At 45.8% G+C, this 25,959-nt stretch overlaps 1 protein-coding gene across 1 annotated transcript in view; it reads left to right on the plus strand.

The window, feature by feature from the left end:
* The window catches only part of Scnn1g (sodium channel epithelial 1 subunit gamma), a 33,803-nt gene extending 8,792 nt beyond the window's left edge, over positions 1-25,011 (plus strand). Inside the window, 8 exon segments of the mRNA NM_017046.2 lie at positions 2,728-2,891; positions 17,058-17,156; positions 19,178-19,295; positions 20,077-20,155; positions 20,238-20,295; positions 20,483-20,544; positions 23,289-23,364; positions 23,699-25,011. Of these exon segments, the coding sequence (NP_058742.2) occupies positions 2,728-2,891; positions 17,058-17,156; positions 19,178-19,295; positions 20,077-20,155; positions 20,238-20,295; positions 20,483-20,544; positions 23,289-23,364; positions 23,699-24,079 (1,037 nt within the window). The 3' untranslated portion in view covers positions 24,080-25,011.
* The last annotated feature ends 948 nt before the right edge of the window (positions 25,012-25,959 follow it).

Genomic DNA, 25,959 nt, shown 5'->3' on the forward strand with positions numbered 1-25,959 from the left:
CCCACCCTCTCCACCTAGCCCTAAAGCAAAGGCATTCTTTCCTTCTCCCAGTGCACACCCGAACATCTGTGTCCATTCTTTTCTTTGTGATGGGCGTTTTCTTTTCTGACTTCTTTATCTTTGGGAGAGCTACAGGGACACTGCTGGGCTTCCTTCAACTGACAAACCACTCTTGCTGGGGTGACTAATTCTGGGCAGGTGGCGTCTAACCAGGGCTAAACCCAGATGGGCTGAGAGGAGATTAGGCGGGCAGACACACCTTTAGCTTAGCTAAGATGACAGATTCTGGAGCCAAACCCCAGCTCTGCCTCTCACTGTGTGACCTTGGTTGCTGTCCTTAGACTATAAACTGAGAACAATAGCAATAACTCCCCTACACGCTGTTCAGAGCCCCTAGAATAAGATCTGGGATACACTCACACTACCATAACGAAATGCTATCGTTTGGGTGGCATCATCAATAGACAGTAATTTCTCATAATGCTAAAGGTTGGATGTTCAAGGTCAAGGTCCTGGCGCTTGTGGGTCCAGATAAGACTTCTTTCTCTTCTTGGTCACAGATGGCTGTCTTCTGCGTGTATCCTCACATGGCCCTTCCTCTGTCTCAAGAGGGTGCTGTGATGTCTTTCCTTTTCATAAGGACACCAACTCTATCAGATTAGAGCTAGGACCTTAGGACCTCATTGAACCTTAGTTAATGTCCTATCTCCAAGTGCATTTACATGGGAGGCTGGCACTTCACCCTGTGAATCTGGTCTAGGAAGGGTACACACGCCAGCCACATGCACACTGTGCATACAGCCGTCACTGACATTGTTGTTGCCATCACCATGATCGCTTTATGACACTTCTATTTTTTTGGTAAGGAAGGTAAGAATGTGGCTTGGTTTCCTCAGGAAAAGATATCCTCCATGCCTTTTCCATGCTGCTGAGCATCCAACCAAGAGCCTTGCACGTGGTGAGCAAAGCACTCTGCTGCCACGCTATGCTCCCAGTTCAGAGATAGAGTCTCACTGGAGAGCCCAGGATGGCCTCAAACTTGTGAGCTTCCTACCTTGGCCTCCTGAGTACTGACAGTTCAGGCATGCGTGCAACACCATGCCAGGCCAAAGGGAATTCTTGAAAAGTTTAATGCAAATAGCACTTGATTTGTTACACAGATATGCTTTCCTTAGGAATAGCCAAGCTCTGTTAGGGGAAATCTGCACTCAGAATGCTGATTTAATAACCGTGAAGCCTGTCCCCTTTCCAAGACCATAAGAAGCTATGACCCAGAGAGCATACTGCGGTGGCAAGAGGCTGGCTGGGAACTGAGTAAAGAGGGGGCAGAGTCTTGGCTCTGCTGTGTGGCTTCCAGTTCACCACATCCCTCTCTGGGCTCAGTTCCCTTATTTACAAATAGAAGAGGTTGGAACTGCTCTGACACTCTCATCTTTCAATCCACACAAACCACTCATCCACTGGGTCATTAACCAAACATGTATTGTTTGCTATTTGCTGGCTCCAGTTTGAGGAGTTAGAGATAGAGTGGGGAACAAGAGAGTTGTCATTCCTGCTTTCAGGGAGCTTGGGTTTCTGTGGAAAGAGAAACTGGGAAATGATTAAGCATGCAGGGACACGATCTAATTATAATACCAATGAGAGGTAGGAGGGGGAGGAAGCAGCAAAGGCAGAGAGTGGCTGGGCTCAGGAGAGGGGTGTAAGTTGGGAAAGAGGGGCTCAGAAATACTCACAGAAGCAGTCTGGGACCTGGAGAAGAAAATGAATCCACGGTGTTCTAGAAAGTTAAGTAAGGTGTGTAAGTTACTTTTCTGCTGCTGTGATAAAGCAACATGGCCAAGACAACTTACGAAAGAAAGCATTTAATTGGGTGCTTACAGTTCCAGTAGGTTGGAGTCCATGGTAAGGCATTGTGGAGGCAACAGCTGAGAGCTCCTATCTTGAACTGTAAGCCAGAGGGAGAGAGTTCACTGGAGACGGCAGGAGGTATTTGAAAGCTTAACCCTGCACCACCTCCTTCAACAAGACCACAAACCCTAATCCTTCCCAAACAGTTCCACCAGGTGAGGCAATGGATTCAAACACATGAGTCTATGGAACGTTATTATGCAAGCTACCACAGAAAAGCAGTGTGTTTGGAGCTGATGCAGAAAGGGAGGGAGTGGGATAAGTTGAGGGTAGAGGCTCGGATTGGGCTACAACTTCATAGCCTTGAGAGTGACAGGCAGGGCAGTCAATGGCATCTCCCTTATCCAGAGAGATGAAGCTAAAGGGCTTCAAGCAGTGATCTGATGTCTTGCATAGACAGCAAGAGTAGGGGAAGGAGAGGGGTTAAACCAGCAACCAGATATACCATCACATCTTAGCTCTTCCCCAGCTCCACTCTATGAGCAACCACAGCACTGCAGGTACCTTTGGATGCGCAGCAGAACTTCCTCTGCCAACAACCACACACTTACATGTCTCAGCCAGTTCCTGAATAGGGATTGAATAGGAACTTACTCTTAGCCGGCACTGTGACTGTGATTTGTGTTTGAACCATCGCTTCGAACTTGCGATAAGCAGATTGAACACAAGTTCTACTGTCCTGGAGATTCCAGCCTGGTATTCACCTATCTAGTATGCTCTGAAAGTCCCTGGATCCTGGATTGGAACCCCCGCCTCCCATCCCCTGGGGACTGCTTTTTTTCCCTAGCCTTTGCCACAACAAAATGCTCTATCTCCCAGGGCTGCAAGTCATCTTATACATAAACGAAGATGAATACAACCCCTTCCTGGTGTCCTCCACTGGAGCCAAGGTGCTTATCCATCAGCAGAATGAATACCCCTTCATCGAAGACGTGGGGATGGAGATCGAGACAGCAATGTCCACTTCCATAGGAATGCACCTGGTAAGCCTGTGTTCAGAGAGGAGGACCACTTCCTGTTTTGAATGATGGCTAAGGAGGTGCTGCTAATGGAAAAGGATACTGCCTTCCACAAGAGCAGGAATCTGTGCTTTCCAGTGGCTACCCCACTGGGCATTCCAGGAGTCACGTTCAAGTTCTTGTTTCCATCTTCTATGCACGTTAGCAAGCAAAGGATGACACCTAGGGGAAGAACCTAGGGAGATTCTCTTATTAAAAACCAAACAAAGCAGCAGCCATTATGGAACCAAAGTATTAGGCACTCGCTACAGATTTGTCAGTCATGTAAAGAGAGCAGATCACATCCTTCTAGGATACAGACAGACACACGAAGCGCACAGCAGCAACTGCTTACAGGCCGATAGAAAGTCATGGGGTTTTCAAGGGTCTGCAGCCTATGACACTCCCATCAATTTCACCTCATCTACCAAGAACCCCTTCTACCCTCAAGCCTTTGATCTTCTGTAACCTGGAACCAGGCTCGTCCTGGAACCCATGCACCCATCAAAAGAAGCATACATGGACCCCAGACAGCAACCAACATAGCTTATTATTTCACTCTTAATCTTGGCCATTCTGACAAGAAGACATTATATCCACTCTAGTTTTTCTTACATTTTTCCTTGGTGGAGTTTTGTTTTTTTTTTTTTTAAGCCTGTGTGTGTGCTGGAAAACCCAGACAATCTATTAGTGTCTTTATTTGTATCTATGCCTAATGGCTCACTGTAAGCTCCCAGCCCTTGTGCCTCATAAACTTAGTCTCCAGAACAATGGTTCCCCAATCCATTTGGCTGTCAGGGCCAGATTTTCTAAACTAGGATGTTAGGATGGTCATGAGTCAGTGCTATTAGGAAACGTGGCTTAGAAATGTACATGATTCTCAGCCAGGGGTTAGGGGTGATGTGGTCGCCATCCGAGATTTGATTGATACCTGTCATTAATTCATCTAACAGTTATTTTCTGAGTACCTCACAAGTGCTACATACAGGGGAATCCAGAGGAGAGAATCAACAGTGAGTAACTATGCAGAGACAGACTATAATCACTATGTGCTATTAAGGCGGACAGAGGATGGGCATAGCAGTCTGGGTCTCAACCTTAGAACATCGATTGGAAGCCAAGGCTGAGAAGTTCCAGGCCTGCCTAGGCTTCATGGAAAGGCATTACCTCCAAAAACAAAACAAAAGGCAGGTAGTAGGAGAGTTTTGGAAGAGCATATCCAGGGTGTCGTGGTCAGTGTTCTTTTCAAATGCCTAAAACTGGATTGTTTCTAAATAGAGACTTTTGTCTGACTTGTAATTTGAAGCTGGAAAGTCCAACACGGCCACTGGTAAAGAGTCTTCATGCTGCACTGTAATAGAGCAGAGGCCTCACAGAGTGAGCTCTCTCGCTCAAGTTGTTCTTCCTTTTCTTATAAAACTACTAATGTCGTCATAGGGACCCACCTTCATGTTCTTATATCCTAGTGATCTCCAAAGATCCAAGCCCCAAATATTAATAACATGTGGGTTTTGGAATTACACTTCTAACACATATATTTGAAGATATATATTGGAACTTTAGGATTGGGGCACTGACTCAGGGAAGGTGAAGTTCAGGGTATGCTACTCTGAGGAAATGGGATCTAAGATTCATGAGGAAGTAGGATGGCAGTGGTACCCAGGACATCCGTTGCTTCAATGTGATGATAAGAAAACCATTCTGAGAGACGTCTAGGGATACCGATGCTCTCAGATACACATCGCTTAGGACCTTTGTTCCAATGTAGTGTGTACAGCTTAGGTTACGTGAATGCTGATTTCCCAAGGAGACACAAACATACTTGACTGTTCAGCAAGCTCAAGTGAGGAACTGAAAGACCTGGTGTACCACTAATTCGTTCACCAATAAGCTGAAAGCTCCCAGATGACAACAGTGACCACTTCCACCCAACCTTCCCCATGCTGTTTTCTGTACACCCTGAAAAGTCCAACTCCTTCTTCCACCTGCTCTTTGCCTCTTCTCTCTCTCTCTCTCTCTCTCTCTCTCTCTCTCTCTCTCTCTCATAGTGTCTGCAAACAGTTATGTTAAGCAAGCTTGCATAAGTTAAAAAACAAGTGGATTTCACCCACCCTCTGGATCTCTGTTTTGAGCTTGGAAACACCCACCATATTGTTAAGCAAACACGCTCTATACCGATGGTGGATAAACAAGGATCTGGTCGAGTTTTCCGCTACACCTGTAGAAAATCAAAGCCATACAGCAGGGCCAGTCAGCCAGAGTATGATTGATGACCATGCGCAACAACAACAGCAACAACAACAACAACAACAACAACAACGACAACAAAGACAAGGATTACTGAGAGGTCAGCAGGGAGTCACTAAGAATAAATCCAAACGAACTAGACTTCCTTTTCCATTTTTCACGTTTGTTTGTTTACTTATTATTTGTTACGACTGGGTGTGCTAAGCTGATAGACAGACTTAGGGAATTGGGCAACAAACTTTTTCTTGTTTTTTAAAGGCCTATAGGACTTAACATGTCTAAGACTCTGAATATCAAAAGATGAACCCAATCTTTAAGACAGGAAGACAAAAATCAACACACCTGGAGCGTTTGCCTGGTGTGCACAATGTTCTGGGTTCTAGCAACACACAGACACACAGCACACAGACACAGACACAGACACAGACACAGACACAGACACAGACACACAGACACACACACACACACACACACACACACACACACACAAATGATTGATCAATCAACATGCATCTGCTACATAGTGCTTATGTTTGGGGAAACCTGGACCCTGTCTGTCTCATACTCAGTCTCAGATCTTGGAACATAACATATCCACAGTAATTTCTGGGTAGATGAGTGGATGGAAGGAAGGAAGGAAGGAAGAAACAGTGGGTGGGTGGATGGATGGATGGATGGATGGATGGGTGGGCAACTGGAGGAGTGGATAGCCAAACAGAGGCTATTGGAAAAGCTTCCCAAACAATGAATCTTTGAAGAGAAATGATGGCAAATGATGTCAGGAAGGGCTGATCCAGATAGAGAGCAGGGCAGTTACAACAGGGTCAGGGGTAGGATGTTAAGTCACACAGTAAAGCTTTGGGTTTTTTTTCTTTTTTTTATTGGATAGTTTATGTATTTACATTTTTAACCTTGAAAGCTGGACACAGTGGCACATGCCTGTAGGAGCTGGGGGAGACTTCATGGATATTTGGGGTCCTGGGTGGTCTGTGGGGCGGGTTAATGTCAGACTCGGAATTGAGGAATAAAATAGGAAGTGTGGAGAAGATGCAAGACTTGCTCAGCTGTCTGTGTCTCAAGTGGCACATGTCTAGCATCCAGGAAGCTGCAACAGAAAGAGCAGGAGTTTGAGGCCAGCCTGGCCTCCATAGTGAGACTTTGTTTTTTAAAAAGATCACTTTGGTTAAAGTGCAATCAGTATGCTGGAGACAGCACATTCACAGCAGTCCCAGAGAGAAAACTCTAAGGACCTTCGCTCAGCAGGACCATGGCTGTGAAGGTGAGGGGACTGAGGTGTACAGGCACTGTTAAACCAGCAGTGTTTGACAATTGATGGATGCCAGAAAAGCTGGGGGAGACTTCATGGATATTTGGGGTCCTGGGTGGTCTGTGGGGCGGGTTAATGTCAGACTCAGAATTGAGGAATAAAATAGGAAGTGTGGAGAAGATGCAAGACTTGCTCAGCTGTCTGTGTCTCAAGGGCAAAAACAGATGAAAATAAAATGCCCAGTAAGGAGGCTGGAGAGATGGCTCAGTGGTTAGAAGCACCAGCTGCTCTTCCAGAGGACTCGGGTTTATTTCCCAGCAACCCACATGGCAGCTCACAACTGTCTGTAACAGTTCCAGGACATCCGGCATCCTCACACCCACATCCATGCAAGCAAAACACCAATGCCCATAAGATAAAAATAAATAAATTATTAAAAAATATCCAGTAAATAGATGCTTTCTTTGAACCTGGAGCTCAGAAGAAAATTTAGGGGATAATCCTAGATTCAGAAATAAATGCCATCATCCAAGACCTGAAACAGAACCCTGAACATGAACTATTCAGTAGCTGAACAGAAAAGAAGAATAGAGAGGCAGACGCCAGGAAGAATCTGTCAGGTAAATAGGAGGGAGCACCAGGAAGGTCTGCCAAGTGCACCTGAGAGGCATTCTCTGAGTTTGGAGACCAAGAGGGCTTGGTGCTCTTTGCCAGGAGAGCCTGCAGTGGAAGAAGCAGAACAGAAACTGGAGTACAATAGGTTAGCTGGTGAATGGGAGTTGAGGAAGTGAACGAGGGTGGATTATTCACACCATAGAGCTGTAGGGTTGAATCATGAAGCAGAGAGATAACTTCACTGTGTTGCAAACCCAACCATAATTTCAACTTCATCTTCAAGTTGCCCATAAATTCTTTTCACAAGGCTATGTGTCTCAGGGACTTAGGATTCACAGGGTCTGGCTTTACACTTTTGTTATCTAATCTGTGTACCTCAGTGACTTCATCTGTAACGGGATGTGAGAAAGCTGCTGCTTTGGGACTGGTGAGAGTTCAGTGAGTTCATGTCTGCTAGGCACTTGAGTTATGTGCACTACATGCTTGGCAAATAACAAATGCTCAGAAAAACACACTAGCATTACTGTGCATGTTTTAAGAGAAAAGGTGTGGCCAGACATGGTAATGAGTGCTTGCAATCCCAGCACTCAGGAGGTGGAAGCAGTAACAGATTTGGTACCATTCTGGGATACATGTGGAGACTTGTTTGAGGGGCTGCAGCGATCTTAAGGAAGGCTTATCTTTATAACAACCCCTTCTTTTATGAGATAAATACACAAGATGATATATGTCTGTATTACTATAAACAATATATCATTGTATCATATATGAAGAATATTAATTTTGCATATATAAAATTAGTTGTATATGTTGAAAACATATTTCCTAGTTTGTGTTTCCATTGAGTTTCTTACAGGATTTTTGAATGAAAACCACTGAGTGTTACACAGGCGCGGCCTCTGTTTCCTTTCCTTTGTCAGTATGTTTGTTGAGGATTTTCCCACTTCGATATCAGATACTGAAGTGAATGTTCTTCCGGTTACTTTACCACTTCATTTAATACTTTACCTGCTTTGGTTTCTTTTCTGCAGGATGTAAAGTAGAAACTGAGTATATTTCTTTCTCTAAAAAATTTTTTTAATGTCTTAACTTCATATTTTGAGCAATTTGTTTCCACCATTAACTGGGAGTACAAATTGTTTTGCAACACAAAGAAACATTTATAACATGTAACAAAATACAAAGAGTTTCCTTTCTTTAACCTGCTTCAATTACCTTTCTCATTGAGACAAAAAGCACAACATAAAGACAAAAGCAATATAAAGAAGGATGGATGTAACTGGGCCTCACGGTTTGAAGATCCAATCTGTGGTGCAGAGCAGAGCAGGAAGTAGTTGGTTACACAGCCAGGAAGCAGAGAGATGAATGCTAGTGCTTAGCTCACTTTTTATCTGTCTCCTTTATCCAGTCTGGGACCCCAGCCTAGGGGATGGTGCTGCCCACATTCGAGATGGGTTTCCCCATTTCAGCTAAAGCTCTTTAGAAACATTTTCACAGATACCCACAGAGGTGTGTCTTCTAGGTGATTCTAAAGGCACTCAAGTCGACAGTCAATATTCTCCATCTTGCCACCCATAGTTGCAAGTAGAGAAAAGCCCTGCAATTGTCTTTTCCAATTTTTAAATTTGTTGATTTATGTTATTAAAATGAATATTTTTTCCTGAGAATACTCTCCTGTAACCTGTTTTTATTTCCCCAAAACTCAAAATACATCATCAGCATCTTCCGTGGCACTAGATAGTCCTCCACTTTTAATGACAACATTAAATTTTGTTGTATAAATGTTGACATCATGGTATTATAAGTTTCTATGGTATTTAGTTGGCCTGTAGCATTGGAAGGAAATTGCTTCTAAGGCTCTTTACTGATACCAAAATCCATGGCACAGTATTTGCATACATTTCCCTATATGCTTTAAATCATGTCTAGATTACTTATAATATTCAATATCATATAAACACTATGTAAATCATTGAAAAACCTATAGATTTTTGTTATAAATGCATAGTCTTACTTGGGGTTTCTACTGCTGCTATAAAATAACATGACGAGAGATAATTTGGGGAAAAGGGTTTACCTCATCTTTTTAGCTTCACACAGGGAAGTCAGGGCAGGAAGTGGAAAGTAAAAGCTAATGCAGAGGTCATGGAGGAATGCTACTTCCTGTCTTTTCTTCTCATGGCTTACTCAACCTGCTTTCTTTAGCACCCAAGACTACCTCCCCATGGTGGCAACACACACGAAGCCTGGGCCCTCCCACATCAATCAGCAATTAATAAAATGCACCACAGACTCGTATTTAGGCCAAACTTATGGGGCACATTCTCAATTAAAATTCCCTCTTCCCAGATATGTCTCTAGCTCTGTCAGTTAATATAAAAACCAGCCAGCAATGCATTTCTCCAAACATTTCGTACTCATAATTGACTCAATCCTTTGGTGATCAATCTGGTCCCTATATAGAATGAGGTCACATTTGCATAGGGCCTACACCCTCTAAATATGAATACTATGTAAATATTATATTCATGGTTGTGCTGTATTATTTAAAGAATAATGACAAAGGATCAGCATATGCAATAGAGATACGGTTTTATTTATTTTTAAAGATTTGTTTACTTGTGTGCATATATGTGTGTGCATGTGTGTGTGTGTGTGTGTGTGTGTGTGTGCGCGTGCACGCATATACAGGTGTCTATGGAGGCCAGAAAGTGTTATATCCCTTAGAGCTGGTGTTTCAGGCATCTATGAACTGTTCAGTGTAAGTGCTTGGATGTGAGCTAAGGTCCTAAGACAGTATGAGCTCTTAATAACTGAGCCGTCTCTCCAGTCCTAAGATAAAGTTTTAAATCACATTTTCAACTGACTATATATGTTACTGTTTTGTTCTGTCTGTCTGCCTCTATCTATCTATCTATCTATCTATCTATCTATCTATCTATCTATCTATTGTATTGGTGTTCTAGGCAAATTCCCTACCAGTAAAGCCACATCCCCATGTCTTTATTACCATCATCACCCTTATATTTATTTTGAGACAAGCTCTCACTGTGTAGCCCAGTTCAGTCTTGAACCCACCAATCCCTGCCTCAGCCTAAGTACCATCACGGGTAACCCATACCCAGGCCCACTGTGCACTTTACGGTAACAAGTTCAAAGGCTGCATTCTCTGTAATGGAAGGCCCCCTGCTGTTGCAGTAAGGCCCAACTGTGGATTGAAGTGAATCAAGAGGCAGGTCGAATTTGAAAGGTTAACTGAGGCCAGGGAAGGAATGCTTGAGTCACCAGGCAGTAAGGACACCGATGGGACAAGATCTGTAATTTAGATGGGTGAATGCAGGGTGGTGGAGGAGGAAGAGAAAGTGGGGTCAGGAGAACAAATGGGTGGTTCTTAATACTCCCAATGAGGTAGGAAGATGTCAGGTCAGATAGGAATAAGAACGATGAAGACTCAGATGACTTGAAGATGCCTCTCTGTATCTCCTGATGACAGAAAGCAATGAAGGAGAAGGTTTTAGAATGGAACTTAGGTTTCTAGCTTGAACGACTGGACAGACTAGAATGCCATTAGCTAAGATGAGGTTTTCGGGGGTGGGAAGATTCTGAGCTCAGACTTAGTATCACTTAACTTTTGCTCCTTACGGTCCATCTACAGAGCCAGTGGCTCCAAGCAACCACCCAGTATTAGGTCAGTCTGTGGGGTGGACAGTGCACTGGGTTCATCTGGGAAGTTTCTTTTTTTTTTGGTTCTTTTTTTTTCGGAGCTGGGGACCAAACCCAGGGCCTTGCGCTTCTTAGGTAAGCGCTCTACCACTGAGCTAAATCCCCAGCCCCGCTGGGAAGTTTCTTTGATCCAGACCAGACTGTGTTGACCTCAACCTGTGATGTTCATAGCATGTAGGGTCCAGTGCTAGGTCTGCTGGGTCACCTTGTGTCTCCTCCCTGTGGCCTCTCCTTACCAGATGACTGGCTTTGACATGTTCACATGGGTGGCACAGTCTTCAAGGTCAGCAAGAGAAGGCTAATTCTGATGTGCATGCACTTTTCAAGTATCTGCTTGTGTCAGGCTTGTTCATAACCATCAGCCAAAGTGTGAGTCATGTGACCTACTCAGATTCAGCCTGTGGAGAGCAAACTATCTCTTTACGAGATGGCAAGACTTGGCTAATTTGTCGCAAGCTCCCACAGACATGGTATGTTTAAGATATTGGGGGGAGGAGGCTATGATTGGATTGTAAAGTGAATAAACAAATAAATAAATAAATGTAATAGGGGGGAAACCTATAAAAAGGAGATCTTGTTAGCATATATAAGCTGTGAGAGAAAACCTAAAGTTGTTGCAGTTTGCTCATTGTGGGAAAAATGTATTTGTGGACCACTGGGGCAAAGATTACCAGTGGTCAATTAGGTCTCAGCAGACAATATATCTGGCGAAGGTAACTTAAGGATAAATGGGTTTATTTTGGCTGGAGGTCAGCTTTGGGGACACCAGTCACTTGTGCTGCTGTGCTGGGAGAGAATGAGTCATGAAGGGACTGCACTCATACTCTAATAATTAAAACTGACCTTTGTGTCGAAGCTCTGGACTAAGCACTTTCTTAGCACTACCAGTAAGCAGGGGCAGAGAACAAAGAGGAAGGACCCTTGACTGGAACCACAGCCCTCTCTTAGCAGCCATATGTGAAGCTCTCTGAGATTGTGATATTGAGTTTTTCCCTGGCAAAATCTCACGTGTTTTATTTCTAAAGGGAAAAAAAAAATCTCAGGTCAAATACATTTCCCATCACAGAACAGGGCTTGGCACCGGTACCAAAACCTTTCTTCAGAGTAAAATTAAGTAAATAAACAATTTGGCTCACAAAAAGTCCTGAGAGCTAGGAAAGCTATACCCTGAGTCACCAGGTAGGGGACACACATCTGCAATTCTGGCACTCAGGGGGCCAAAGCAGTAGGATTACAGGTTTTAGGCATTCCCAGGCTGCATAGTGAGACCTTGTCTCCAAACTAAAAAGAAAGGAAATGGTGAGTAGGGGACAGGAAGGCAGGAGTTTGCTATTCACAATCCCCATCTCTCCAGTTAAGAATTTGGAACCCACTGTGATGTCATGTGCTACCTGAGACAGGCTGTTCTTCCTCTCCAGCAGCCTGTGCAATGCACTATGAGGAAGGTGTTTTCTTCCTCCTTAGAGAAGAGGGGACTAAGCAACATCTTATCGTACTTTGTTTTATTAGAAAGTCAATTTTATTAGATGTTCAATGATTTGGCATGATATCTTCCTTACTTTTCTCCTTGCTGTGGCAAAATACTGACCTCATCTGCTCCACCTCCGGGCACTGCCTCTTGGGGAGGCAGAACATGGGGAGTTTGACTGCACTTACACCACACAGGGGCGGGAGCTTGGCTGTGGGGAAGCACCAAGACACTGTTTGGGGGTGGAAAAGCACAGTCTGATATGTAGGAAAGACAGAGCTGGTTTGGGCATCCCCAAGGCTGGGACGGGCCAGGAGGAACGTAGGGTTCTCAGACTCTTGGACTCCAGGCACCACTGGGAGTCTCAGAAAAAGCAGAGAACGGAGTTGGGCCCACTGGTGAGGGATAGTGTCTAGCCACGAGCTGTGGGGGATGGGAAGCTCGGGCTTTCCTAGCGGTGATTGTCCTTAGCTTGGCAGAGCCAGGCTTGGTGGCTTTTGTGGCTAGGAGCACAGAGGCCCTCCACAGAGAATTAAGCTGAGGCTCTGTAGGTGAATACCTTTTTCATGGCTCCCCACGGAGGATCTCGATGAAAATGACAGTCTATGGTTCTAAACAGTTTATTGGTTGTTCATGGTAGAAAATGGATGCATAATGTACCACACCCATTTGTCAGGGTAGCTTGAGATTAAATACCTTTTGCAGGGAGGAATGTCTGGAAAGGGAAGCTTATTGGCTAAGCCCTCTGGGCCTCTAGGTACCTCATTAGCTTGGAGAACTGTTTTGAGCCTATGTGACCATAGGACACATTTCTTTTGTGGGAGCATGACAGGTGTTCCAAGCCAAGAGTCCTGCAGGAGTGAGGAGTCACCTAAGCATCAGATGTGTGACCACTGAGTCTCTGCTCTACCGTACCAAACTTCCTGGCATGGTTTTACATCCCACAACCAAAGAAGGCAATGTAAGAATGAAACAGTTTCTTTGGGCTCCCAGTTTGAAGATACAGCCTATTACAGAGGCAGGAATGGCTGGTCCCATTCTGTCCTCTGTCAGGAGACACAGAGATGAACAGAGCGAATGGTGTGGCTATATTCAGATGGTCTTTCCTCCTCAGTTAAACACCCCTGGAAATATTCTCACAGACGTACCCAGAGATGTGTTTTCTAGAGGATTCTACATACTGTCAGGATGACCATTAAAATTAACTATGCAGCACAGGTAAGAGATTACCATAAGCAAATTGTAAATTATTCTAAAAAAAAAAAACAAAAACTAGGGAAACCAAATAATTCAGTCTGAGGTAGCATGGTTGAGATCTGAATTCAGATTTACTCCAACCCCGTGGCCCCCTATTTCTAACTGTATAGCTAGTGAGCCTGTCCCTGCAGCTTGCTTAGGGGTGATTGGCCATTGGTCATCATGTGATTGCTGCAGAGTCCCCAGGAGGGCTTAGAGTCCTACACCTTCATAGAAGATGCCAGAGGCAGGGTTGAGTCTTGGATGCTGCTTCTCTGAACGCCATTCCAGACACATCCTCCTGGGATAGAGGTGGGCTGTGGGCATTCCTTCTATAAAAGAGAACATCTTTTGTCCCAAAAAAGTCCCATTCTAAAATGTACATGGTAGAAACAGATCGTAGTCTTGCTTTGGGTGGGCTGGGAGACCAGTTTGCTTACAGCTCAACCTTCTGTAGGGCTCTGTGACAGACATAGGCGTTGCACAGTTTTGAGACAGGCAGCAGGAGACACAGCTCCACCTTGTGCAGCCTGGGTTCTTTTCACAGACCTTTGCCTGGGTGAAGCCAGGAGCTTGACTTTCAACACAGAGCAGGATCTCAGGACCAGTTGGTATGAATCAGATTTGGAGGTGTGGCAGGGCACACCTGGCAAAGCTCTTCAGGTGAGTCTCTGCAAGAAAGACCTCCACCTATTAGAAATGAGGGAGGAGAAAGCCCTGAACCACCCAAGGCTCCCCAGGGAATAAGCAGCATTACAAATTAAGACCACTGAGTCCTGAGACATCATTTGGATTCTACAACGTCTATGCTTTCTGAGGACTCGTGGATTGCCCGAGTTCCAGCCACCTTTGCTGACCTCACTCAGTTCACCTAAGCACAGACCTCCTTACCTGGATGTGAGATGGTGTTCTTGCTGTAGCACGCAAATAGAGCCTATAGCAGACTGGCTCTGTGGACACTGCCCTCCAAGATTCTAAGGAACTTGCAGCTTGGAACACCCCGCAGGGTGACAGGGACTAAAGCAGTCTTTGGACAAAGCTACTGTTTGGATTCTCTTATTTCCCAGCCCAGCCTGGCCAAACACTAGAATCTCTGCATGGATTTGCCATTCGGTTTTAAGCCCATGGATTCTGCACTGACTGGAAACAAGCTCATTTGTTACTAGTGTATTAGTGAAAAGAGCAGGTCGCAGAACCTGCATGTCCGTCCGTCCGTCTGTCTGTCTGTCTGTCTATCGGGGTAAAGCAGTCACTTTTTCCTTTGCTTGCTTCTGCTGTTCCATAGTTTCAGAGTGAGCATGGCCAATTGCCTTTCAGGAACTCACAGTTAATTGAGGGAGACTAACAGGTCAGCAGATGAATTACAAAACAACCACAGGGGAAGAGCACCCTGTGGACGGGGCCTCCGGCCTGTTTCTGTCTATGAGCCATCCTGTGCCTCTTTATCCCTGATCTACAACAACGTGCATGGCTGTGTGGTGCACACACTCTTTCTCACAGACTGTAGACCCTCGCTCTAGGCTGGCTACAATTTCTGTTTAGTTCTTGTTCCCCTTCAGAGATGTTCTCTCTCCCCATCCTTATGTTTTTGTTCATTTGGTGGGTTTTTTATATGTTTGTTTTGTTTTGTGGGGTTTTTTTCCCTTTTTTGTTGTGTCTGGGTTGTTTATTTGCCTTGGGACAATTTAGCTGGAGGCAAACTTGGTTGGATAAGGTCTTTGGCCTTTGAGTGGGAGTGCTGCCACTACCGTTATGATCAGGCTGGCATTCCGTTTTCCTTAATTCTTCTAAGAAAGTCAACATCCAGAACCAGAAGGCAGGGAAATGGGCCCTGCCACGGGGACAGGAACCTTGGGCATCTCATACCCTCCACACTTCTGCCTGACCTCCCAGTCCCCCGTCCAACAGATAAACAGATGGCTCCTTACCATTCAGAAAGCTGGATCCAGGTTTCTTAGCAGGGTGGTGGTTTTGCCTTAACTCCTTCTCTGATTTGTTGCCAGAGATCTCTATCCCTGACGCCTGTGCTGGGAATTGAACTCACACAGGCTAGACAAGAGCTCTACTACTGAGCTACATTCTCAGACCCAGAGATTTCTCTTGCTTGCTGTGTTCTAGGCACCATGGCCCTTCCTACCTCAGTCTTTGCTGCTCCCCCGCCTGGCACTCAGCCCCCAGTTCTGCACAGGGCTAGCTCCCTTCTACCATTTTATATTGAGTTAACCTAACAAAGGTGCCTTGGGGAGCTCTGTAGGGAAAGCTGGTGACATGGTCCATGTTTCCAGTGTCAGTCTGTTGCTTCGAAAACAAAACAAAACAAAACAAACCTACCCTGAGCAGAAGCAGCTGGTGGAAGGAAAGGCTTATTTGACTCCTAACTCCAAGCTGTAGTCTATTATTTCAAAGAAATGGAGGAACCCGAGTGTGAGTCACCTGACTCCAGTCAGGAGCGGTGAGGAGGGCACGCACCCTACTGCCTGCTCGCCGCTCAGTCTCCCTCTCCCGCTGTCCTGCGGCCCCAGTCAGGAATGGTGCCACGTACATTGAGGGTTAGTCTTCCTACTTCAGCAATGATCAAGACTCCACCTCCCCACACTCATAGCCACAGACCCACCGGATAAAGACAATTACTCGCTTGAGATTCTCTCCCCTGCTGCTGTGAAGTTGTGGCAAGTTGATATTTAAAGCCAACCATCACAGGCCATAAAAGAATTTACCAAGGCATAAAAGCAGAGAAAGAGAACTCTTTCTCTGAAATACTTTGCAAAAGTACAGTGAGTAAGGTCCCAGAGAGGGCCCACATCACTCAGAAGAGGTAGGGGCTTTTATAGCAGACAAGTGGGAAGTTATTTCATTTACACCATAAGTTGCCAAAGGACTCTTTCTTAGAGACCTTACTAATCAGTCTAAAAGGTTGAATGTCTCACCCTCCTAAGTCTCTCTACCCAGTGTCCTTGAGCATTATCCAAAATTATCTCATTTTAAGAATTGGAGTGCATGTGTGTGCAAGAGTGTGTGTGTGTGTGTGTGTGTGTGTGTGTGTGTGTGTGTGTGTTTGCATGCACGTGTGCGCGTGTATTGATGAACATGCCTCAGGACACAAGTAGAGGTCAAAGACAACCTCAGAGATTTGTCATCTCCCAGGCTAGATGCACCACAAGCTTCTAGAGAGTCTTCTGTCTGCCTCCCATTTCCTGGTCAGGGTGCTAGGATTACAGACACAGGCTCTACTGTGTCCAGCTTTCTGTAGATTCTCAACTCAGGGATTTAAGCTCAGGTCTTCACACATATGAGCCAAACACTTTACCCACTAAGCCTCATATCTCCACCCCATTTCATCGATGAGTAAGCTAGTAAGACAAGGTGTCTCACTGGTGCTCTAGCTGTCTACCCTTCCTGCATATATGCTCAGTGAGAGCAGGGCACTTGTCAACGTTTCCCATTGTGGATTCCCCAGGGTCTACAATTGCACCAGACACCTACTAGGTAATTGATAAACTTAGGTGAGGAACTAAACGATTACTTAACTTCAGGGGAATCCTCCTATCTGGGTCCCTAGGATGACACAGATGACTGTGTGCTCTTACCATTGCAGACAGAATCCTTCAAGCTGAGCGAACCTTACAGCCAGTGCACAGAGGATGGCAGTGATGTGCCCGTCACAAACATCTACAACGCTGCCTACTCCCTCCAGGTATGGCATGACGGGGGCCCTCATCTCTGACTTGTGGCCTGGATCCAAAAGATGAAGCTATATCTAGGCCAAGGTGTGCCTGGGACCAGGAACTAGGATGAAGATATCTGGGGTTGGTCCAAAGACCTCAGGGACAAACGACGCCAGCTGATTCCAGTCTTCTTCGGTCCTCTGTAACCAGAGCTTAATTGATTCACTGAGGTTTGTGTGGAACACAATGTACGAGGCAGACAGGTCTGATGCTAAATGGGTGTTGGCAAAGGACAGGCGGAAGGGAAACCTTCAGCAGGAGACACTGGGCGAGGGGTCAAAAGATTGGCTTCCAGGTACATTTGTGCCCTATGACTTGGGGAAGTCGTACCCCTTGACAGTCAATGCTGGGATCAGTGTGAGCCGAATGGCAGCTCCTGGACTCCTCCAGGTTGCATGCTGATTGTTCTAGTCAGAATGACATTAAAAAAAAAACTAGGAAATGCCATAACAAAACTCCATATTTCTAGCTTCTCTAAAGAAGGAGGAAGAGGAGGAGGAGGAGGAGGAGAAGGAAGAGAAGTAGTAGTAGTAGTAGTAGTAGTAGTAGTAGTAGTAGTAGTAGTGGTAGTAGTAGTAGTAGTAGTGATCTGGGATCTGGGAGTTCATATCCCAGCAGGACAGACCACAGGAGGAGCCATCACATTGAACAAGCTGTAGACTGGCTGATAGACACAGATCTGCCCCACCCCCATCTAGCATAAGACATCACTGGCTCTAATAGCATTGCAGTTTTCAACCCTTAAGTCCAATGAGTGGTGGACACTTACAGCTACTCTTAGAGGCTGGAACTCTGAGGCTGGCCTCCTATTAGGATACTAGAATGCCCATAGATAGCATCCTGGCAGAATAAAAGGACCAAAGCAGGGATGGGGGGTGAGTGGGAGAGGAGGCTAGAAAGATGACTTAGGTAGTAAGGCACTTGCCTCAGAAAGTCTCAGACCTGGATTCAGAGTCTCAGAACCCACCCAAAAAGGCAGATTAGTGCTTGTAGTCCTACCAGTGACAAGATGGGACATGGAGACAGGTGGGTCCCTAGAAGCTCACTTGGTCTATGTAGCAAATGAAGTTCCAGACCATTTTCTCCCATGAGAGTGCTGCATGGAGGTAAATGGGGAAAGCGGAGCAACTCTTAATCCACACAGTCCGAACAATCCAGTCAGCACTCACGTTCCAAGTCCTCCACACTGGACTCTCAGGATTATGACCACGATGCCCAGGAAGCTTCTAGTATAGGGTAGGGGCTTCAAAGCCAAGGTGTTCAGATTTAAATCTCAGTGTTTTGGGGTTTTGTTCTTTTTGTTTTTGTTTTTTTGTTTTTTGTTTTGTTTTGTTTCGTTTCATTTTGTTTTTCTTCCCTGAGACAGGATCTTATTGTAGCTCCTTATATTGTAGCTCAATATATCTTTGAACATACTATGTAGTTCAGGCTGGCCCACCAAGTTCCTATGCTCCTGCCTCTGCTTTCTGAGTGCTGGGATTATAGGTGTCACTACCACACCTGGCCCAAATGTCAATTTATATCTATATTCGGTGTAACCTCAGGCAAATTACTTAAATCTCTGCCTTTTCCCCTTTTTTTGGATAAGTACAATATTACTTACTGCATGAGATTGTGCATGAAAGACATGAACACATTAAAATGTGTGTCCTTGTCACTCAGCTTTACCCAGGGCATCTTTCTTATGAACTCATTATGAGGGGACAGGGTAAAGTCCACCTGATTACAGCAGGGATCCTTGTCAACAAACCCTTTCACACTCACACTTGTGAGCATTACCTCTTGGCACAGTTCTGATGGAGGGTAAAAGGTTCCACGCTGGAAAAAAAGTGGTCTTTACGTTTTTTTTTAAAACTTTTCTTTAATTTTGTATGTATGTGTTGTGGACAGTGTGGTCAGAAAGGGTTTTGGAATGAGGGATGAGGAAGCAGGGAGTTCCCGGTCTCTACCTGCAAGGAGGTTAAACTCATTCCTTGGTATTCTCTTTCAGATCTGCCTTTATTCATGCTTCCAAACAAAGATGGTGGAAAAATGTGGCTGTGCCCAGTACAGCCAGCCTCTGCCTCCAGCAGCCAATTACTGCAACTACCAGCAACACCCCAACTGGAGTAAGTGATCTCTCCTCCAGCCTTGCACACCCCAGGATGGGAATCAGCTTGGCCACGCAATGGCTTGCCCTGTCAATGAATGGCTTTCCCTATGATGCTCTTGAGTCCCCGTCTCTATTGCCTTTTGCCTGAAAAGGTGTTAAAGGCCCTTTACATCACCAAGCCTGGCTTGGATTGTACTTTTCAATTCTGTACTGAGTGCTACATCCCAGCCTGTGCTAATAGCTTGCCCACATAGTCAACTCTAAAAGGCACTATTGATAGTGCTCTTTCACAGAACAGAGAGCCAAGGTTCAGAATGATTAAGTCACTTACCTGAGGACACACAGACAGGAAGTCACAGAACTGAATCTAAGAGCTGCCTAACCTCCCCACCCCTCATGGTGTTTCTTTGTGTGGTTGGTTGATTGGTTGGTTTTGGTTTTGGTTTTGGTTTTTTGAGACAGGGTTTGTCTGTGTAGAACTCACTATCCTAGAACTCTGTAGACCAGGCTGGCCTTGAACTCAGAGATCAGTCTGCTTTTACTTCCTGAGTGCTGGGATTAAAGGCCTCCACACCCAGCTCCCAACTCATATTTTTCACCAGGAAATGATACCATTTCCTGACATCACAAACCAGCACTAGTCCCTTCCCAACCACCCCATCCCCCGCTCCCACTTGCTGAAAAAAAAATAGGTGTAAACATAAATAACCAGCACAAGATGGTGGAGGTTCCACAGGTGACCCTAAGAAGGGCGCTTTGTCCCCAAAGTTCATACCACCTTCTACTCTGTCCCTCAGTGTATTGCTACTACCAGTTGTACCAGGCCTTTGTCCGGGAAGAACTGGGCTGCCAATCAGTGTGCAAGCAATCCTGTAGGTGAGTAGACCTGGAGCACTGGGGCAGGTAGGACTTTGCTAGGCCAGTGGCTTGTCTTCACTCTGTGCCTTTCTCCCCGCAGCTTTAAGGAATGGACACTGACCACCAGCTTGGCACAATGGCCGTCTGAGGCTTCCGAGGTAAGCTCTATTTCCATTCCCTGACACCCCCTGGAGCCCTTGGTGTCCTCATCCATTCTACAATGGGGGGGGGCATAGTTCCTGGGTGGATACAGCAACACAGCCAAAGCCAGAGACAGGTTGTGTATGTGGCTGAAGAAGAGGGCACTGGGTAGCCTTAAGCCCAGTCTTTCTTTCTCCATCGCAGAAATGGTTGCTGAATGTTCTCACCTGGGACCAAAGCCAGCAAATAAACAAAAAGCTCAACAAGTAAGTTTACCTCCACCCAGTTCCCTCTGCCTCTGTCTGCCACAGACTCTGGGCCCTAAGCTTGCTTCCTCATTGCCGAGCCTTCACCTTTTCGTTCATTCGATCATTTAATCAACAAATATTTACTAAGCTCCTATCGTGAACCAGGCCCTGCTCTGACTTTTGTTTGACCATGATCCACCATACGAAATACGTCTTGCATTGTGGCCCATTGGGCCCATAACTGGAATAAGGCAACAGTATTTCCTTGATGTACAAAGCACTTGGGCTGATTTTCAGATGGCACACAATGCTGTGGCCAAAGCTACTGTTCATAGTTCTCTTCCCATTTCCTCCAGGGATCTGCTCCACATCTCCCCATGAGTACCAACATCCCTGAATGCCCAAGTCCTGCATGTGAAATGGTACATGTTTGCATATGACCCACCACATCCTCTCATCTGCTTAAGTCATCTCTAGAGTACACGTGATGCCCAGTGAGATGTAAACACGATGGAAATATAGCTATTAGATTAGGTTGTTCAGGGAACCTGAAGAAACAAGTCTGCACCTGCTCAATCTAGGTGTAATTATTTCTCCTCTCCAAAAAATTCCCCTCCATGGTTGGTTGAACATATGTGTGCAGAACCAACAGACACAGAGGGAGGGTGGGTTTCCATCCTTTTTGATCACCATACACCAATCTGATGGGTTTGTGCCCATACCATCTCAACTGGCAAACATGTTGGATATGCCTTTCCATATATTCTGCTCTTTCTTTGTCTTTTTTCTTTACCTTTTTGTTTTTGTTCTATTCTGTTTTGTTTTTGAGAAGGTCTTATGTAGCCCAAGTTGGTTTCAGTGAATGACCTTGAACTTCTAATCCTCCTGCCTCTACCTACCATGAGCAATCATGATCATGCCCAGCTTCGCCTAGTCTACTCAGTTATGTAGCAGTTACCACCACAGCCCATTAAAACTTGCTTTGTGACCTGCTAGTGTGTCCCACCTTACATAAATAATCCTTTTACCTTTCTATCTTCTAATCCTACTTGGACCTTTTTCACAAAGAAATTCATTTCTGAGATACTCTTAGCGAAAATTATCTAGGCCAGAGATCAGGAATCTCAGCAGATGGGGACAACGATGGGAAAGACTGGGTTCACCTCTGTAACCCACGCCATATAAATCCACACTGTGGCCATTACTATGTCCCCCCTTAGGGTTTTTACCCAGTAAAAGCCAATCTGGTCTCCAACCCAGAGCATCCCCTTAAAGCCAGGTGGTGTGTGAGTTGTTGGGAGAGTGTGTGGCCATCCAGGTGACCAAGCACTTGGTCCCCCATGGGGCTTGCAGTGTAAAGGTGAAGATAGAATTAGCCCATCAGTAATCCCAGAACTTTGGAGCTAAGGCAGGAGGGTTGAGAGAGTTCATGGCGAGCTTAGGCTATTCCTTGGGAAGCTGTCTCAAATAAACATAACTAAAGAAACAACAACCTAGAACAAGACTGAGCATTTGCAACCAGTGCAGATGGGTGAGCCCTAGCCAAATCTAGCTCCATAAAAGCCATACTTTATTTTCAGCTTTCCCTGAGAGATGAAATGTGCAATGAACATGTAGCGTTCATTCTCTCATCACATCAGATGGCCACGTAAGAGGAAGGGCTGTGAATGGGCATGAACTTTCCAGTTCTCCACTGCCCTATTGGGAGAGAGTTTAAAATGGTCGTTTAGGGCATGGCCTTGAAGCCAAGCGGGTCTGGCTTTGAACCTGCTCATTCAATAGCTAAGCAGAGAATGAACCCAATCTGGGTCTCTTTATCCTCATCGGTGTAGCAGGGAGATGATTAAAGCACAGCTCTGTACCTCAGAGCGACATTATGAGAACTGCATTCATTCACTCATGGGTTTTTCACCAGTGCTTGGTGACACTGCAAATGCTAATAGGCGTTAGATGCTATTGCACTTACCATCACTGGAGTCCGCCTACATCTCTCACTTGCACCACCTACTAGTCTCCTATATGATTCTGCAATTATAACCAAACAATTACCAGTGTCAAAATCTGATGCAAGGGTGGCTGTGTGAACTGGCTTCCTCTAGGGGTTGAGAAACAGTTTTTTTTTGTTTGTTTGTTTGTTTTTTAGTGAATAGATGCCTTGAGATCCAGGTCTGTCCTAGTGTTTTCTATTGCTTTGAAAAACACAATGACCCAAAATCAAGTTGAGGAGGAAAGGGTTTATTTGACTTATAATTCCATACTGCTATTCATCCCTGAAGGAAGTCAGGACAGGAACTTCAACAGGGCAGGAACCTGGAGGCAGGAGCTTATGCAGGGGCCACGGAGGGGTGATGCTTGCTGGTTTGCTTTGCCTGCTTTCTTATTCAATCCAGAACTACCAGTCCAGGGATGGTACCACCCACCATGGGCTAGGTCCTCCCCGCTTGATCATTAATTGAAAAAATATCTTACAGTTGGACCTCATGGAGACATTTCCTCAATGGAGGTTCCTCCTTCCCTGATGACTCTAGCTTGTGTCAAGTTGACGCATTAAACCAGTCAGTACAAGGACCAAGTAGGACACGCACCCTGGGATATAGAAAGAGACCTGGGGACCAGGTTCTAATAGTCTGAGGAAGTTAAGAGCACAGGTCATGATAGAGGCTTGGGCAGGAGGGGAATGACAGCCACGCTGGGAGCTAGCCACCTGGCAGGAAGCCAAGCCTTCCCACCCGCCTGAGCCCCACCTGTTGGAATTTCTGCAGGACTGACCTGGCCAAGCTCTTGATATTCTACAAAGACCTGAACCAAAGATCCATCATGGAGAGCCCAGCCAACAGTGTGAGTAGTCTGTTTATCCAGTCACAGGTCCACCAATATGCCTGTCTACCTGGTCTAAGGGTACAGTCAATTTGTCAGGATCTGACCTGATGTAGTTTTGCTGCCAGAGGGCAATCAGGCCTCAGAGAGGAAACCCCAAGTGAAAGGAGACAGGCCTGTAGCTGAGACCAATTGTGAAAACCCTCTCCTGTTTTCCAAGACAGGGTCTCACTAGGTAGAGACTGTCCTTGAACTGGCAATCACCCTTCTGCCCTTGCTCCCTGAGTGCAGGATTTATCATATGTACCATACCTGGGAAAGTCCATCTTGGTGCACAGCATGGTTTCCCTTGCAGATTGAGATGCTCCTGTCCAACTTTGGTGGACAGCTCGGCCTGTGGATGAGCTGCTCAGTCGTCTGTGTCATTGAAATCATTGAAGTCTTCTTCATTGACTTCTTCTCTATCATCGCCCGCCGTCAGTGGCACAAAGCCAAGGATTGGTGGGCCCGTAGGCAGACACCGCCCTCCACTGAGACTCCCTCCAGCCGGCAAGGCCAGGATAATCCAGCTCTGGATACGGACGATGACCTGCCCACTTTTACCTCTGCTATGCGCCTGCCTCCAGCCCCGGGGTCCACGGTGCCTGGCACACCACCTCCCAGATACAATACCTTGCGCTTGGATAGAGCCTTTTCATCCCAGCTCACAGACACTCAGTTGACCAATGAGTTGTAAGACAGGATTGGGAAACAATCATGGTTTGAGGAGGCTCTCTTCCTGACACAGATGGCCCTCCTATCCTTGCTCTGTCTTTCAATACATGACTAACAGCCTGCTGTGAACCGGATAGGGCATGAGAATCCACAGAAGAACCTGATGGGACCTGCCCCAACACTCATAACTTCCAGAATAAGCTATATGCTACAACCTGGACTTGGCACTTATGAGCTAAAGAGCTAGCAGTAATGGCCTGGGCCAACAGTGGGCTCTTCACAGGATCCTGAGAGAGAATCATGCTTCAGAGCCCCAAACTCAGGAGTTTACCCACGCTAACCCTGACTTAGCCTGTGGCTCAAGCACATGATCTTGGGTAGCAAGGCCAGCCAGCTATTGCCTGACATGTGTGATAGAAGAAATTAGCACCATCCTTGGATCCTAACAGTTGGTTGCTGACCTCAACCATTGACATTGGGACAAGGTGTTCTCTGTGGCCTCAGACAGACAGTTGGCCCAGAGCCTGGGGATCATGTTTGGAGAGGGCACAGTAGAGAGAAGCCAAGGGGTGTGGTAGGATGTCCCCACTCTGAGAGCAGGGTGGGGCAGTAGAGAAGAGCCAGTTAAAGGGCATAGCTGGACACTCCTGCCAAATGGTATTCCCACAATCTCAGCTCAAGTGGTATACTTTGAGTTGTACCAAGCACTTACATAAGTTACTCTAGGGCATAACAAACACCAGCCTATAGGCCCAATCCTTTATTTTGTCTTTGAACTGAGAGTATGCGTATGCGTGAGAGTGTGTGTATGAATGTGTGTATATGTCTGTATGTGTTTATAATTTTTATATAGCTAATATATACATTTATCAAAAAGATAATATTTTGTGACTTGTGAAAATTATATGAGATTCAAATGTTACTGTTTATAAATAAAGTTTTGTGGATAGGCAATCGTGCCAATTTATTTATACTTTGGCTGCTATGAAAGCTGAATTAGCATAGTTGGGTAATTAAAACATTGGCCAGCTCCCAGGCTAGTCCAATAAGGGTGTATAGCAACTAGGGCAGGTTATTTGCTCAAGACGACTTAGCCAGGAAGTTGCAGATATGGGGTTTGAACCCAAGAAGCCTGCCATGTTGTGATGAGCACCCTCATCCCCATCCTGAATGCAGTCCCTGCATGCATTAAGTGTGCAGCTGATGTCACTTGGGGTGGAAAAAGGAGGAGGCTTAGCACCAAGGACCTAGACTAGAAGGAGTTCCTTCATGCACAGATGAGAAAGACTTGGAGACTCAGTGTCACACAGGGACAGAGACTGGTAGATTCCAGAGTCCTCATGAAAGAGAGTCTGTGGGGACTCTACAAGACACGGGTTCCACTCCTCCCCATGCCTGTGCCTATAGTCACCACCTCTACCACTGGTTCTCAGGGTCAACTAGCAGGAGAGAGGTCGTGATGAGGCTAGGTGACATGGCACTCCCGTGGGGAAGTGAGCTGATGCAGCCAAGCATCCAGGGCATAAGCCTGTCCTGGTGGCCACAACTGGTGCTGACAGGGAACATGCAGCAGACGCTCCCTGGGGCATTGCTCAAAGGAGAGCTGAGGACTGTGTCCTGAGATTTGTGGAGCTGGCCGGCTCCATCTGGCATGATGTCACCAGCAGGAACATTTCCAGCAAGGCTGGAGTTACTGCTGGGTGTGTCAAAGGTAAGGCCGACAGCATCTGGCTTAATTGTCCTCTAGTAGATGGACACGCACACTTCTTGGCTGCAGCCATCTCCACGCCTGCTTAACTCCCACAATGTTGCCTTTTCTCCTTTTGCATTCACCCTTCCAGGACAGGTGCAAATGTCACCGCCTCTGCCAAGCTTTCCCTTGTCCCAAGAGGTGGAAGCTTT

Source organism: Rattus norvegicus, chromosome 1 (genome assembly GCF_021556685.1).
Source record: "Rattus norvegicus strain SHRSP/BbbUtx chromosome 1, alternate assembly SHRSP_T2T, whole genome shotgun sequence".
Classification (NCBI taxonomy): domain Eukaryota; kingdom Metazoa; phylum Chordata; class Mammalia; order Rodentia; family Muridae; genus Rattus; species Rattus norvegicus.